Source organism: Lissotriton vulgaris, chromosome 4_1 (assembly GCF_964263255.1).
Source record: "Lissotriton vulgaris chromosome 4_1, aLisVul1.2, whole genome shotgun sequence".
In the NCBI taxonomy this organism is placed as follows: domain Eukaryota; kingdom Metazoa; phylum Chordata; class Amphibia; order Caudata; family Salamandridae; genus Lissotriton; species Lissotriton vulgaris.
The window spans coordinates 2,006,210,369-2,006,223,370 of record NC_141691.1 but is presented as its reverse complement, the minus strand read 5'-3'; the positions used below and the strand labels follow the sequence as shown (position 1 = coordinate 2,006,223,370).

At 45.5% G+C, this 13,002-nt stretch overlaps 1 protein-coding gene across 1 annotated transcript in view; it reads right to left on the bottom strand.

Annotated features, from left to right (window-relative positions):
* LOC147724854 (uncharacterized) overlaps window positions 1-11,749 on the bottom strand; it is a 183,911-nt gene extending 172,162 nt beyond the window's left edge. Inside the window, exon 1 of the mRNA XM_086918119.1 lies at window positions 10,931-11,749. Coding sequence (XP_086774245.1) covers window positions 10,931-11,041 — 111 coding nt within the window. The 5' untranslated portion in view covers window positions 11,042-11,749. The remainder of the gene's footprint in view (window positions 1-10,930) is intronic.
* Window positions 11,750-13,002: the final 1,253 nt, after the last annotated feature.

The following is a 13,002-nucleotide window of genomic DNA, read 5'->3' as shown; positions in this document are numbered from 1 at the left end:
GTCACAATGTAAATATGACGCATCATTGGTGTCGCAAGGAGGGCGCAATAAAACGTGACAAATCGCTGTTTTCACGCAGCGATGCGTCACTTTTCATGAATGAGGCCCCTTATCTATAACCAGGGCCAGCGGAATTATGAGATAATGCTGCTGTGACATTCTCCGCATAATTGTCGGTTTGCCGCATGTGCTAATCCTCCATCGGCGGGCTGATAAAGAAAGCAGGCGGTGAATAGTGAAAAACGCCTAGAGAGAATGCCTATAAATTTGAAATCATAATTCCTATCGAACAATCAGGAGTGCAGGTCCATCCACAATAAAGTTTACTAGAGTGCTAAAAGAGCTTTAATACAGAAGGAAAAAAAAGCTTTACCATATTGGCAGATGAGTCCAATGTGGGAAAATAAGATGCCCTGATGAGAGCCCACAGAGAGAACAGTGGGGCTTGAAACGTGTCTCAATTTGAAAAAAAGAACTCTTACTCAATTTTTGTGTATAAAAAAGAGTTTAATCTTTGTTCCAGATTGGTTTTGTTCCTTATGTGGTTGTATTGTGAAAAGTATTGTAACAGTCTTTTTCAGTGGTCATAATCTTTTTTCCTTGTATATATATATATACATGTAAATTGTGTTCTATATAAATGTATGTTTTATATGTTTGTAAACTGGTTGTGTAGCTATGTGAAGGCCAGATTCCTTCCCCCCCAAAAAATTATAAAATTATGAAAAAATAGGGTGATTAAATAAACCCAATCACGAAAGGAATATAGCGTGGTTTGTTTTAAGCAAAACAAGTGTAACTGACAAGGATACCAGGTTAATCATTGTTTATACTATAATCCTCCATCCGCAGCATAATCTGCAGATTTTAACAAACAAAAAAATGTTTTTAGGTCTAAAGTTGTGGCGGCTTATGGCCCTGCGCACCAGAAGGCCCTACGCAAGGGTTAACTGTTCATCTTTAGGCTGCTTATTGCAGTGTTTAGGTACTAGCAGGTGAAATCTTTTCCTGCACTGTTACTAGGATGTAAAAATGACAAATGAATTAAGTAATGCTATCACAAAATAGCCCGCATAGAGTGGGTCTTTTTTGCCGCGTAATTTAGTCAACCTGCCGCATAATTTGGTCTTCCACTGCTGTATAATTCCAGTGGCCCTTTCTAAAACTGATGTGTACCTCGTCCCCGAGAGTCAGGCTTCAATCTCTGGTTTCACTGTCCCATAAAACTCAAAGTGGCCAAAAATAGGAGTTACTTGGCAATTCAGTGAGTTTGAGTAGTCTCTGGCTAATTATGGCTGCTGTGTTTGTTCATTGTTGTGGGGCCCACCCTCAAGCCCCTCCATTTTGCCTCCTTCCCGGTATCCCCTGGCCTATGTTCTGTGAGTCACTAAGCACAGGCTACCACAAGCCTAATGTCTTGGGTGCCAGACGTAGTGCCCCATAGCCACGCCTGGGGGCTCTTGACCCAGTCTTGATATATTTATTTATTTGCATTTTTACACAACGCAAACATAAGCCAAGAGTATCAGAGCACTTCATGTATGACAAGTTCCACTTCATACGAGCAGTTTACAATAGGAGGGTTCCAGTTACATCCATAAAAGTTACAGATCACACAAGTAAAACATAACAGCGCAGGTGGCACTGATCTGAATAAAGGTGTAGTTAACTTCAGTGTACTTATGAAAGAAAAGAATTGTTTTGTAGAGAAAATAAGAGTGTCCCAGTATTATATGTTTATAAGGTACTTGGAAAAAGAAATCAAGAGGGCCCACATCCAATTTAGTGCCACTGATTGCATGCAGTATTTGGCGGGAGTGAAGAAAGCAAGTGTGCCAGTGGTTTGGACTATTTGCAAGCATTCCTCTCATCACCTTCTGTGTGTTTGTTGTAACACCACAAGTGGCCCATGCTGTGTTCAGATCTGGTACCCTTGCTCGCTGTACCACAGGATCCAAGCTGGACCTCACTGTTGAGGCCTAGTACGGCCATAAGAGCTCTAGGGCTGCTTGTTCTCCCTTCTGCCATTCGCGATGGACTGTTCCCATGAGGAGCAGGGTCAGTACTGATCTGCATAAGGCTGGCCTCAGTCGAGAGTGGCACAGTGGCTGTAAAGGTTTTGGTTAGAATTCTACCCAGGGAAATTTCCAGTGGTTTAGACTATTTGCAAGCATTACTCCGAACATCTTGTATGTGTTTCCTGTTCTTAACATCTGTTCTCCCATGCAGAGTGAACACATTTTCTGGAAAGAGAGTGCAAATATCATTGCCAATGCATAGTAAAATTACCTAATGGCTGAAGGTGACTGCAATTCCTACCTGGATCATACATTGGAAGTAAAAAGATATTTTAGACAGAATTATCAAATTACTATTTGCTAAGATAACTCCCTACATCTCCTGCTAGGTCTGCTCGTCCTGCTGATCTTTCACCCGTGTGGTACATACAAACGTTTCTATGTAATAAACATTGTTATTGAAAGTGTGTTATGATGATACACATTTCAGCGAACTAACTAGCCTCCTCATTGTCCATTCCTCATGCTTTGAGATGACATGGCATCTGCAATGACCTCATCAAATGAATCCCAATCCTTTACTCACCTTTATTCTTTAGAAGTAAAATTCACAAAATACTTCAGTAGTGGCCACCAACTGTGAGTCCTTCCCAGAATCCTATCAACATATCATGGAGCGGTAGTTCCCCCTTAAATCTCCCTTTGTTGGAATTAGTGGATAGAATTCACATGATGATCACTCCAAACACATTTTAGACCTTCTTAATGCAGTGCGTGCCCCTGCCATGTTTAGGGACATAAAGAGCACGCAAACAGCCCAATCTCCCTTTGGCTTTTTCTGCCACCAAAAAACATATTAGATTGTAACAGGGGACCCTTGGGTCATGCCATATCTAATCTGGATACCTCACCTTGGACTCTCCTTGAAAAACATGCTTATCCATCCCTTCTTCCTGCAAGCCTTAGTATTCTGTACTCTCTTCTCCACCCAAAGCTCAAAGGCCCTGGATCTCCATCACTGACCTCAAAAACAAATGTGGCCTTCTTCATAAATGAAACTCCCTCTTACACAAGGCGGGGACCAGCCTCAGTGAACCAATATTTGGCTCAGATTGTACAAATTCTTCACGCCTGCTGATGTAATCCAGGATTAAAAACTATGTTGTCGGGTTACACAGCTTACAACTAGCTCACTAGACCAAAATGGCAAGACCAAGTCACTGAGTTGCATCCCCACCTACATTTAGAATACAGTCTTTATTTTCAGCATATTTAGGTGGAGTGCTAAAGCTGACATTAGATGGCTAAAAACGCACCCATTTGGACACATTCAGCTCTGTTGTCTGCCCACCCCAGTGACTTGCTCACCTTGTCAAGGGTCCGCTCAATGTTATTTTTTTATGCCACTTGCTACCAGTTTTGCCCATGTTTCTAAGCTCCTCTAAAATGTTCACATAAAGGGAATAACACATGAGTGTATCATTGTGACATCTTTTCTGCGCATCCTGTGGTCATACCTGGTTATTGGCCATCGTGTGTGGTGGATTCTGATATGGACTATTGATGTTTCCGGACATAAGAATGTTTTAAACACTTTAAATAGGAGAGTTGTTCAATTTGTAAACTTATGTCTAGTGTCTAGTAAGCAGTGAACGCTTACCCAAGAAGTGGTAAGGAGTTTGTAACTCAAATACGGAATTAATTTTAATCACACTCAATAAGCTCAATATCGAGCCCAGTTATATCTTTTCAGACGGCCAGATGTAGAGAAGGGCATTATGGAATGAAACCCTATAAATGTGCTCTATGACCCAGATCCCCCAAAACTAATGTCTGAGTTTCAAGTGTCTCCACAAATGCAAAGTGAAAGAGTTAATGGAAGGTTGGCAACATCAATTATCAACCGGGCTGGATTCCAATGGCTGAATATAACCGAGACATTGCACCACCTTGCACTCATGATGCCTCCACCACACAAGGTATCTCTGTTGAAGGAAGAAGTACCCAGCAGCTCACAACTTAGTAACAGTTTTCTGGGGTAGGTAGGTCTCTGGATTGCGACTTCAATTGTGATTTAGTGGGTTATTTGGAAACTGTGAACCTTGCACAAAGTTTTTTTAACCCTGGTATCCCCATTTGGCCAATTGTGCACTATTTGAGAAATCGCCCCTTTTTGTACGGTTGTTAGAAATGGGGGTCTCTAGTTGGCTAGGGTTTGCACCTTTATCCAAGTACGGACCCTTCTTCCTAGTCAGGGTAAGGGAGTTACACTCCTAAAATAACCCCTGCTCACCCCCTTGGTAGCTTGGCATGAGCAGTCAGGCTTATGTCAGAGGCAATGTGTAATGCATTTGCACATAACCAACAGTAATACATTGAAAACTCTACAAAAGGACAGCACACCAGTTTAGAAAATATCCAATATTTTTATATATCTAAAACAAGACCAAAATGACAAAAATCCAACATACAGTACTTTAAACATTTGCACTTTGCAAGAATACTTAAAAAAACACAATTCCTTGAAGTTGGTAGCTTCGTCTGGTGATACAGCGGTGCTGTAACCAACAGAATCCAACAGTTCCGTCTGACCGCATCGGTCAGGGGTGACAATAGACTTGTAAACAATAGCTTTTGTGTTGCTGCCAACACGTTGGTGCGAGCCGGTCGTGGCAACCGCCGCAGTTGCTGTGTGAAGCGGAGCGGCGTGCGGTGCCCTCAATTCACGGTTCAGGCAACGGCTCGGTGACTGTTGGCCAATGGTGTCGGTGAGACAAGGGCTGCAGTGCGGAGGGAAGACGGTGCTCGTTGCAGTGCTGACAGATTACGTGCATAAGACATAGCCGGTTGCTGGAAGCTGGCATTGGTCTGTCTGGACTGCGGTGCGTTGTGTGACTTACAAGCGGTGCACCCAAGCCACAATGCGGTCACCGAAGTCACGTTCAGCGTGCAGAGACGGTATCAGTGAGACTAGGGTGGCGAAGTGAAGCAGCTGTGCAGAGTGCGTTGCCCACAGTGCAAGCAGCGGCTCGGTGGCGGCGGTTGTCGGTGAGACCAGGCTTGTGGTGTAAGATGCAGAGGTGCCCTCTACGGTGCCTTCAGGACACAGATCCAGAGATGGAGTTTGTGACGGAGTCAGTTATATTTCCCTTCTCTCTGGCAACTGAAACAGCGGTCCCAGAAGCGGTACCCAGAGGTTGGTAAAGTCTTTGCAGTCCCTGAGACTTCAGAACAGGAGGCAAGCTCTTGGAGATACTCAGCACAAGTAAAGAAAGTTCAGTCCATCCTTTTCCCTGCCCAAGGCAGAAGCAACAACTGCAGGCCAACGCAAACAAAGCAACAACACAGTAAAGGGACAGCACTCTTCCTGGCAACTCTTCCAGCTCTTCTTCTTGTCAGGTTCCTTGCTTCCAGCAAGTTCTAAAGTTCTGGGGTCTGGGCCCCAATATTTATACTCCAAATCCCTTTGTTCTCTCAGGCAGAGAGTGTCTGTGCTTAGCCCAAACCGGTTCTGTCCTCTCTGGCCCAGCTTCCTGGCAGGAGGTGGACACATCATTGTTTCAAGGCAGACCAGGCCCATTCAGGTGCAAATAAATCTCCCCTTACTACTCTAAATGGAGCACAGAACACAGAACATAAAAATCACCTTTACTAAAAGATGCATTTTTACATTCTGAGTCCAGGCATACTAAACTCCATTTCCCCACCTTGTCCCAATGGGAAGTTGTATTTATAAGATGTTATAAATAAACTCCCATTCTCCCCTATGGGACAGATATCCTTTCCTTTGTGAAAAACGAAATGCACTGTAATTCACTACCAGGATGTGTCACACACACCAGTACACGATCCTACATTCAACATACAAAGCACCCTGCCCACAAGGGTACCCTGGGCCTACCTTAGCGGTGACATATATGTAAGAAAAGCGAAGATTAGGGCATGGCAAGTGGGTGCACTTACCAGGTCGACATGGTAGTTACAAACTGTGCACAGACTCTGCTGTGGCAGGTCTAAATTACCTTTACAGGGCTACTTCTGTGGGTGGCACAATATATGCTGCAGGTCCACTAGTAGCATTTCATTTACAGGCCCTGGCACACTGAGTGCACTGTACTAGGGACTTACTAGTAAATCAAATATGCCTATCATGGAAACACCAATCCATAACAAGATTTACAACAGGAGCACTTCCACTTTAACACTGAACAGCAGTGAGAATGTGTGCAGAGACACTAAACCAGCAAAAACAGTGTAAAAACTGGGAGGTCAGAAAGCAAAAAGACTGGGCAAACGTGTCAAAAGATGCCAACTCTAACAATGGTCAACTCAATTTTTTGCTGCCTTTCATTGTTGGTTTTCAGACTCTGCACACTTAGGCACAGCAGCCCAGTGCTACGTGTAAGTGCTCAGGCCCCTAAATCATCTAAAGATTGGCTAACCACTTGTTGGCATAGTTAACGCTCCTCTAGGGCCATAGTATATGGTGTAGAAACTACACCAATGGCATGTAATGCTAAATATCATCTGTGGACTGCAGCACTTATTGTGCCAAGAACAAGGAAAACATGGCTTCAGGAATACCATTGTAGCCCGACTGATGCAGTTCATACTTGCAACCTGACCTGGTAGAAGAAAAACCTTCCTTGTAAATATTAATAAGTCACTCCCAAGGTAGGGTGCATTGTATTTAAAAGTTGGATACGTAAAAATGTAATGTTACCAAGTCCCTCCAGTGGCAATGCCCAATTTCCACTTTGGAAGACTATGGCTGTCCTTTAAGAAAATTACAGGTTAAGTATAAATTCTGCTATTTTGGGTTCGGAACCAGCTAGAAAATTATTAAACCCCTATTTTTTAATGTTTATTCATCATCCAATCTTATGGAAAACTAAGATTTGTAATACATATTTAGGAACAGTTACTTTTAGAAAGTTACCTTTTCCCTGCCTGAAGCTCTGGGAAGCTTATTTGAAGCAGCTGCCTGTCAGTGTTTGACCTAAATGATGTATGGAAGAGGAAAGACTCCTACATCAATCCTCCCTACAAATATTCAAGCTAACATGGTGCACGGAGAGAAGTACAGTGACAGCGGCCTCACCTTGACGAATGTTTTACTACAGGGAGCCGCCATCGCTCCCGTGCATTTTCGATGCTTCAACAATAGTGAAACTCAGTATTATCGCAGTGTGTATAAACAGCCCGAGACCAGAATGAATCTATTCTCTAACTACTGAATTAAGGTAGGAAAGTAGGGGAATAAAGGGGATCTTAGGTCATGGCGAAAGCCGTAAAGGCCCGCTTTAAGGCTACATAAAACCGGCTGAAACATGTTGATATGTATGCAGTTCGGAGGGGTGAAGGGCTACTAATAATCCCTGTCACCACCATCCTATATTTATTTTAATCCTGACCATGAAGTTCAGGAATAAAGTTTATAGGCGATTATTCCTGAGCCAGTTTTAAACTCTATGTTCTGTACCAATTTTTCTTTTTTTTAGCCCTAAATTTTATATTTGTATTGTCTTACTACTCCCTTTTGCTCCACAACCGCCGTTGTTCTGCGCAGGGGTGCTGTTTAGCAAGCCCTATGATGAAGCATGCCACAATTTGTAGGTGAAGGCAGGTTTAAACAAATTACACTTGCCACCAAGTATAACAGCGTGTTTTCATATAGTCCTACTTCTCTTGTGTGTGCTTGGGTATGAAAATTGCTCACAGAGCAGAAAAAAAGGCCTGGGTTTGGGGATATGATTTTCTTCCCCTTGCAGAAAGATCAATTAGGGTGGACCAGGGAAGTTCATTAACTTGAAAATAATCTGCCCTTTCACAAGTCAGTATAAGGTGAGACCTGCAGAAGGTAAACCTTTGTTCACCTCAGCAGACTGTCTCCATGGAGGGAAGCTACTCCGAGAACAAGTTTAAAGTGACCACAAAGGACGAGGCAACTTATGTCCCTGGGCACACCTCTGTGCAGGCACACAGGCTCTGCAAAAGGGACAAAGGGTTTCCCCATCTTTAGGAGTAAGGTTCACTGTGGGATTGTTCGCATTAAGGCAAACAGGGACATCTGAAAAAGTGGGTAGGGTTACTCCTGGCAACTTTTACACCATTGGTTAGGGATGAGCTAAGAGTCACCCACACCCACTAGTTATTGCCAATCATAAATGTGGCACCCTAAAGCATCCTCCATGGAACACTCTTTGGACCTGTGAAAAGACAGAAGAATAACTGCACAGGCTGCTTGAGAACTGTGGCGAGACCTAAAGAGCCTCCTCATACTTATACTCAGGACAAAGAAGTGGATTCCAAGGCTCAGTTGGTTGACCTCCTGTACGGCTACAGGAACCCAACAAGCTGCAAGAGTCCTTTTTCCTGAAACGGGGACCAACCACCCGAGCCGACCTGGCCAAGTCACAAATTTGCTGGGCTAAAGAAACAGTTTCTTCAGCTTGAAGCTTCTCTGCAGGAGTAAATCCATTTCAGTGGGCCCTCTGCATCGTGGAGCTGATCACAGGATACGACCTGCAGCGCTGCCGTGCTGAAGGGTTTCAACTTCCATTTCAGAGACCAAGACAGAAGGTGAAATCTTTTACCGGGAAGAATTTGCTTGATGTATCCAGTCCGCGCTCTATTGCAGTCGGCCTGAAATTGCACTTAGGGCCCAGTCACATGCTGAGAGTAGCTTCTATTGGAGCTATACTTTTTAGGTGCTTTTTCTCTTATATTTTTAAAAATTCAAGGCATGGGCAAAGTGGACTGTGGTCCAGGGCCCCAGCCTTTCAGGGGGCCTCCTGACAGAGCCAGGTCTGTTCTGCAGTGAGCCTTGCCCTGATGACCTTGAATCATTCTTAAAGGGTTTGTTTTAAATACTGATTTCCTTTAATTTATTTTTATTGTAGGTGATGTGTGAGAGTCTATTACAGATGCTTTGTAGTGAAATGTGTTTATGTTTCAAGAAACATCCATAAATAAGATTTCCTTTAGATCAAAATAGGACCTTACATATGAGAAATGGGAGGGTGTCATAGAGATTACTTGTAATATTAGTGTGTTACTGCAGTGTTACAATATTGAAAACACACAGCAAAATCCCTGAATATTAGATTATACACATTTAGACGAGTGTGCCTGGGCCAAAGAGGGTATGTAAAAACTGAAATTGGATCATAAATGTAAAGCTGTTCTGAACAGGGACCCCTAAATATGTTTGGCCCATGGCCCCCAAAATTCTTAAGATGTCCCTGATGTCCAGCTCCACTTATTGATTTCTTGTTGTTTTGGTGTAATTTTGTTCATTCAATTTTGGTCTAATTTTATAAATTGGCATAGACTTTTTTTGTGTTGTAGTTTTGATTTCTAACTGTTTTTGGTACTTTTAAATGCTTTACACATTTTCTCTAAGTTAAGCCTATGTACTCTGTGTCATAGCTATCAGGAGTTCAGCTCAGATTTAAATTGCTGAAATCTAAGCCTGGGCGGAGTTCCGCATGCGAAGTGCAAAAAAAACTCCACGGCGCTACACGGACTCCGCAAGCGGCGGAGCTTCTTCAGATAAATGCTGCTCGTGGTGATTTTCAGTGTCAGGTGCTTGTCCGTACTGTGCAATCATTGCGAACAGCAACATGAACAGCACAAGCGGGCGCTGCTTCCTTTCTGCCACTTGAGTAGATTTTTACTTGAGTGGCAGCTTTCTCAATGCAAACGGACAGTTTCTCAACGCGAGCTGTCGCGAGCAAACGCGACCACTCGTAATGAGAAAGCAAACAGCCCGCATTGAGAAATCTCGTCATGAGGTTGATTTTCCTTGCTTGCGCTCACCAACTTGACATTGATGAACACTATGCAGAGCGGAGTTTTTCGTAGCTCCTCGTAACACAGAGTGTGAAAAACTCTGCAAACTCGGTGAGCGGAGGGAGTTCACCACCCAAACTTACTGAAATCTTTGACTGACCTAACAGTTTAATTACTTGTCACTTGTGGTCAGGGCACAAGTTGTAAAAAAAGAAGTGGGGGGGACACTGTCACCGGAAGTGACGTCACGACAGGAAGTGACGTCATGAAAGGTGCCGAGCTCCTCGTCCCAGAGAGGCCAAAGAGTGTCGTCCAGCTGTTTGGCAGGGGGGACGGCATTCCCCTGGTAAAATAAGTGAGGGGACGCCGTCCACCCGCGTGGTACCCCAACTCGAGCCCTGCTTGTGGTGGACAAGCATCCACTGCATTTAATATTTAACTTTCTTTCACTTGGGCAATCACTTCTTAAATGTATTTCCCTTCTTGTTTTGGAAAGATTGAAGTACACAAAAAAAGTGAATGTTGGAATGCCTGAATTAATCTCAGAATTACTCGAGGGTCCATATTATTTTACACAACGTTGCCACCTAAATTTGGACACAGCCATATGCAAATCAATCTAGACCATGCTCCAATAGGAACAGTCCAGCCTCCTACTCTAAGGTCGGGTCCTCCCTGAACCAGATCACAAGCACCCCAAGATCGGTGGCCATTGAAAAAGACCCAATAAAAAGTGACTAACTTTAAAACAAACTACATCTGCTTGCCTCACTTCCAAGAAGCTTTAATAGTTCTATAAATGTCTATATTATGAAATCGCGTCTCAGTATTTCGGCGAGCGAAATAAACGGCGGACGCTTTTTTAATCCATGTTTATAGTTTGGTTGTTAGCTGCTGCGCCCTAGAGAGGAAGATACATTCTTGGCGCCTCCAGTTAACTACATTCTGTCTGATCCTGGACAACTCACTTTTATCATCCTGGGCCTCACGTCATTTAAATGGCAAAATACGGATGCTTGGAAGGCTGCTGTTTACGCATGCCGGACGCTATATACGGTGGTGCCTTTACTTTTACGCAGCTGGATTAGTACTAGGTATGGAATGGATGGCGTACTCACCGGAGTCGGGGGGTCTCCTCCAGTCCTTGCTGCCGGGCTGGGCTCGGGGCACTTCACCCCCCAAGCCAGGAGGAGCAGCAGGGGCAGCGTGGGACTCCAGGTGGAAAGCATCCCTCCTGCTGGGGGCGGCGGTATCCTCGGGGTAGGTTTAGTTGCCAAACACCACTGACCCCTACTGGTGGGGGCGGGATGGCGCAGGGAAGAAGAGGAGATGTACAGTCGTACAGAGGGCAGAGGTGTTCGGGAGCTGTGGAGGGGGAGAGGGTCCCTGAAGATGTAAAGGACCTGTGGAGGGGCGGGGGTGAGGAGACGTAATTTTATGGAGAGCACAGGAGTTATGGAGGCGCTCTGGAGCTGTGGAGGGTTAGGCAGAGGAGCTGTAGAGCGGTGAAAGAGCTGTAGAGGGTAGATGAGATGTGAAAGACGTAGAAGCTGTAGAGGGCCAACGAGAAGGTGTGAAGACGTAAATTTGAGAGTAGAGAAAGAATGGAGGTGGACTGGAGCTGTGGATGAGAACACGAGCTGTGGAGAGAACGGGAGGTGAGAAGGAAAGCCGGCGACGTGGAGGGCCAGAAGAGGAACTGTAGAGCGATAGAGGAACTGTAGAGCGATAAAGGAGCTGTAGAGGAGCCGAAGGGCTGTGGCGGACGAAGGAAATGTGAGGAGCTACAGGAACTATGGACGTGGACCAGGAAGCGTCGGATGAGTCTAGAACTGATGCGTGCGGGATCTTTGGGGAGCTGTGGGGGCTGCAGAGGGGGTGCTGGAGCTGCAGAGCTGTGCAGGCTGAGGGCAGCAGCAGCGCAGAGTGCAGACACTCACAGCTGCTCTGCAGGAAGTGGAGTCTCAGCCCCCCTCCCCTCTTTTTGTCTTCATTCCCAGGACTCATTAAAGTCCAGCAGAGACCCCCAGGCGCAGCAGAAGTTAGTAATTAGGGGGGAGCGGCCATGCGACCAGCAGGGGCTACGCAAAGCCTGAGACAGACTGACAGCCCAAGGGGACGGGGTGACTGGAAGCAGCGGCCGGGGGTGCAGGCAGGGACGGGAGGGAGCGCTGTCTGTCCGAGGGGGACAAGGGCGGTGAGAGGGTGTAAGTGGGGCAAGTCCCGTGCAAGCGAGGGAGGGAGGTGTTGCCAGGATTCAGCGAGTGAAATACAAGGTGGGAGCTGCAGGCCACTAAATAGAATCCGAACTCCGCCTTTCATCCTCCCAAGGCGGACACACTGAGTAGCATCAAATTAATTAAGCAGTATACTACAGGGGTAGTTGTAAATTAATTAAGTAGTATATATATCACAGGGGTAGTTGTGTGCATGCGCTGTTGTTTTAGTGTTGTGTGACTTTGTCGAGTTGCCTTCTTGTTGTGTTATGGCGGGGTTGTATTAAAGGCCTCACGTTGGCTTAGTTTGTACTAACAGTCCTCAGTAGGGCGTCCGTGCGATGCCCAGTGAGCGCTTACAATAGAAAGGGTTTAATCTCTTCCCATAAGGACAAAAGTGACGTTAGCCCTTTACGGAGCCTGACGCACAGCTCCACAGCTCGGAGTCTGACGCACAGTTCCACAGCTTTGAGTCTAACAAACAGTTCCACAGCTCGGAGTCTGACAAACAGTTCCACAGCTCGGAGTCTGACAGTTCCACAGCTCAGTGTCTGACGCACAGTTCCACAGCTCGGAGTCTGACAAACAGTCCCACAGCTCGGAGTCTGACGCACAGTACCACAGCTCCGAGGCTGACGAACAGTTCCACATCTCCGAGGCTGACAAACAGTTCCACAGCTCGGAGTCTGACAAACAGTTCCACAGCTCTGAGTCTGACGCACAGTTCCACAGCTCCGAGGCTGACAAACAGTTCCACAGCTCAGTGTCTGATGCACAGCTCGGAGCCTGATAAACAGTTCCACATCTCCGAGGCTGACAAACATTTCCACAGCTCGGAGTCTGACAAACAGTTCCACAGCTCTGAGTCTGACGCACAGTTCCACAGCTCCGAGGCTGACAAACAGTTCCACAGCTCAGTGTCTGATGCACAGCTCGGAGCCTGATAAACAGTTCCACAGCTCGGTGTCTGACAA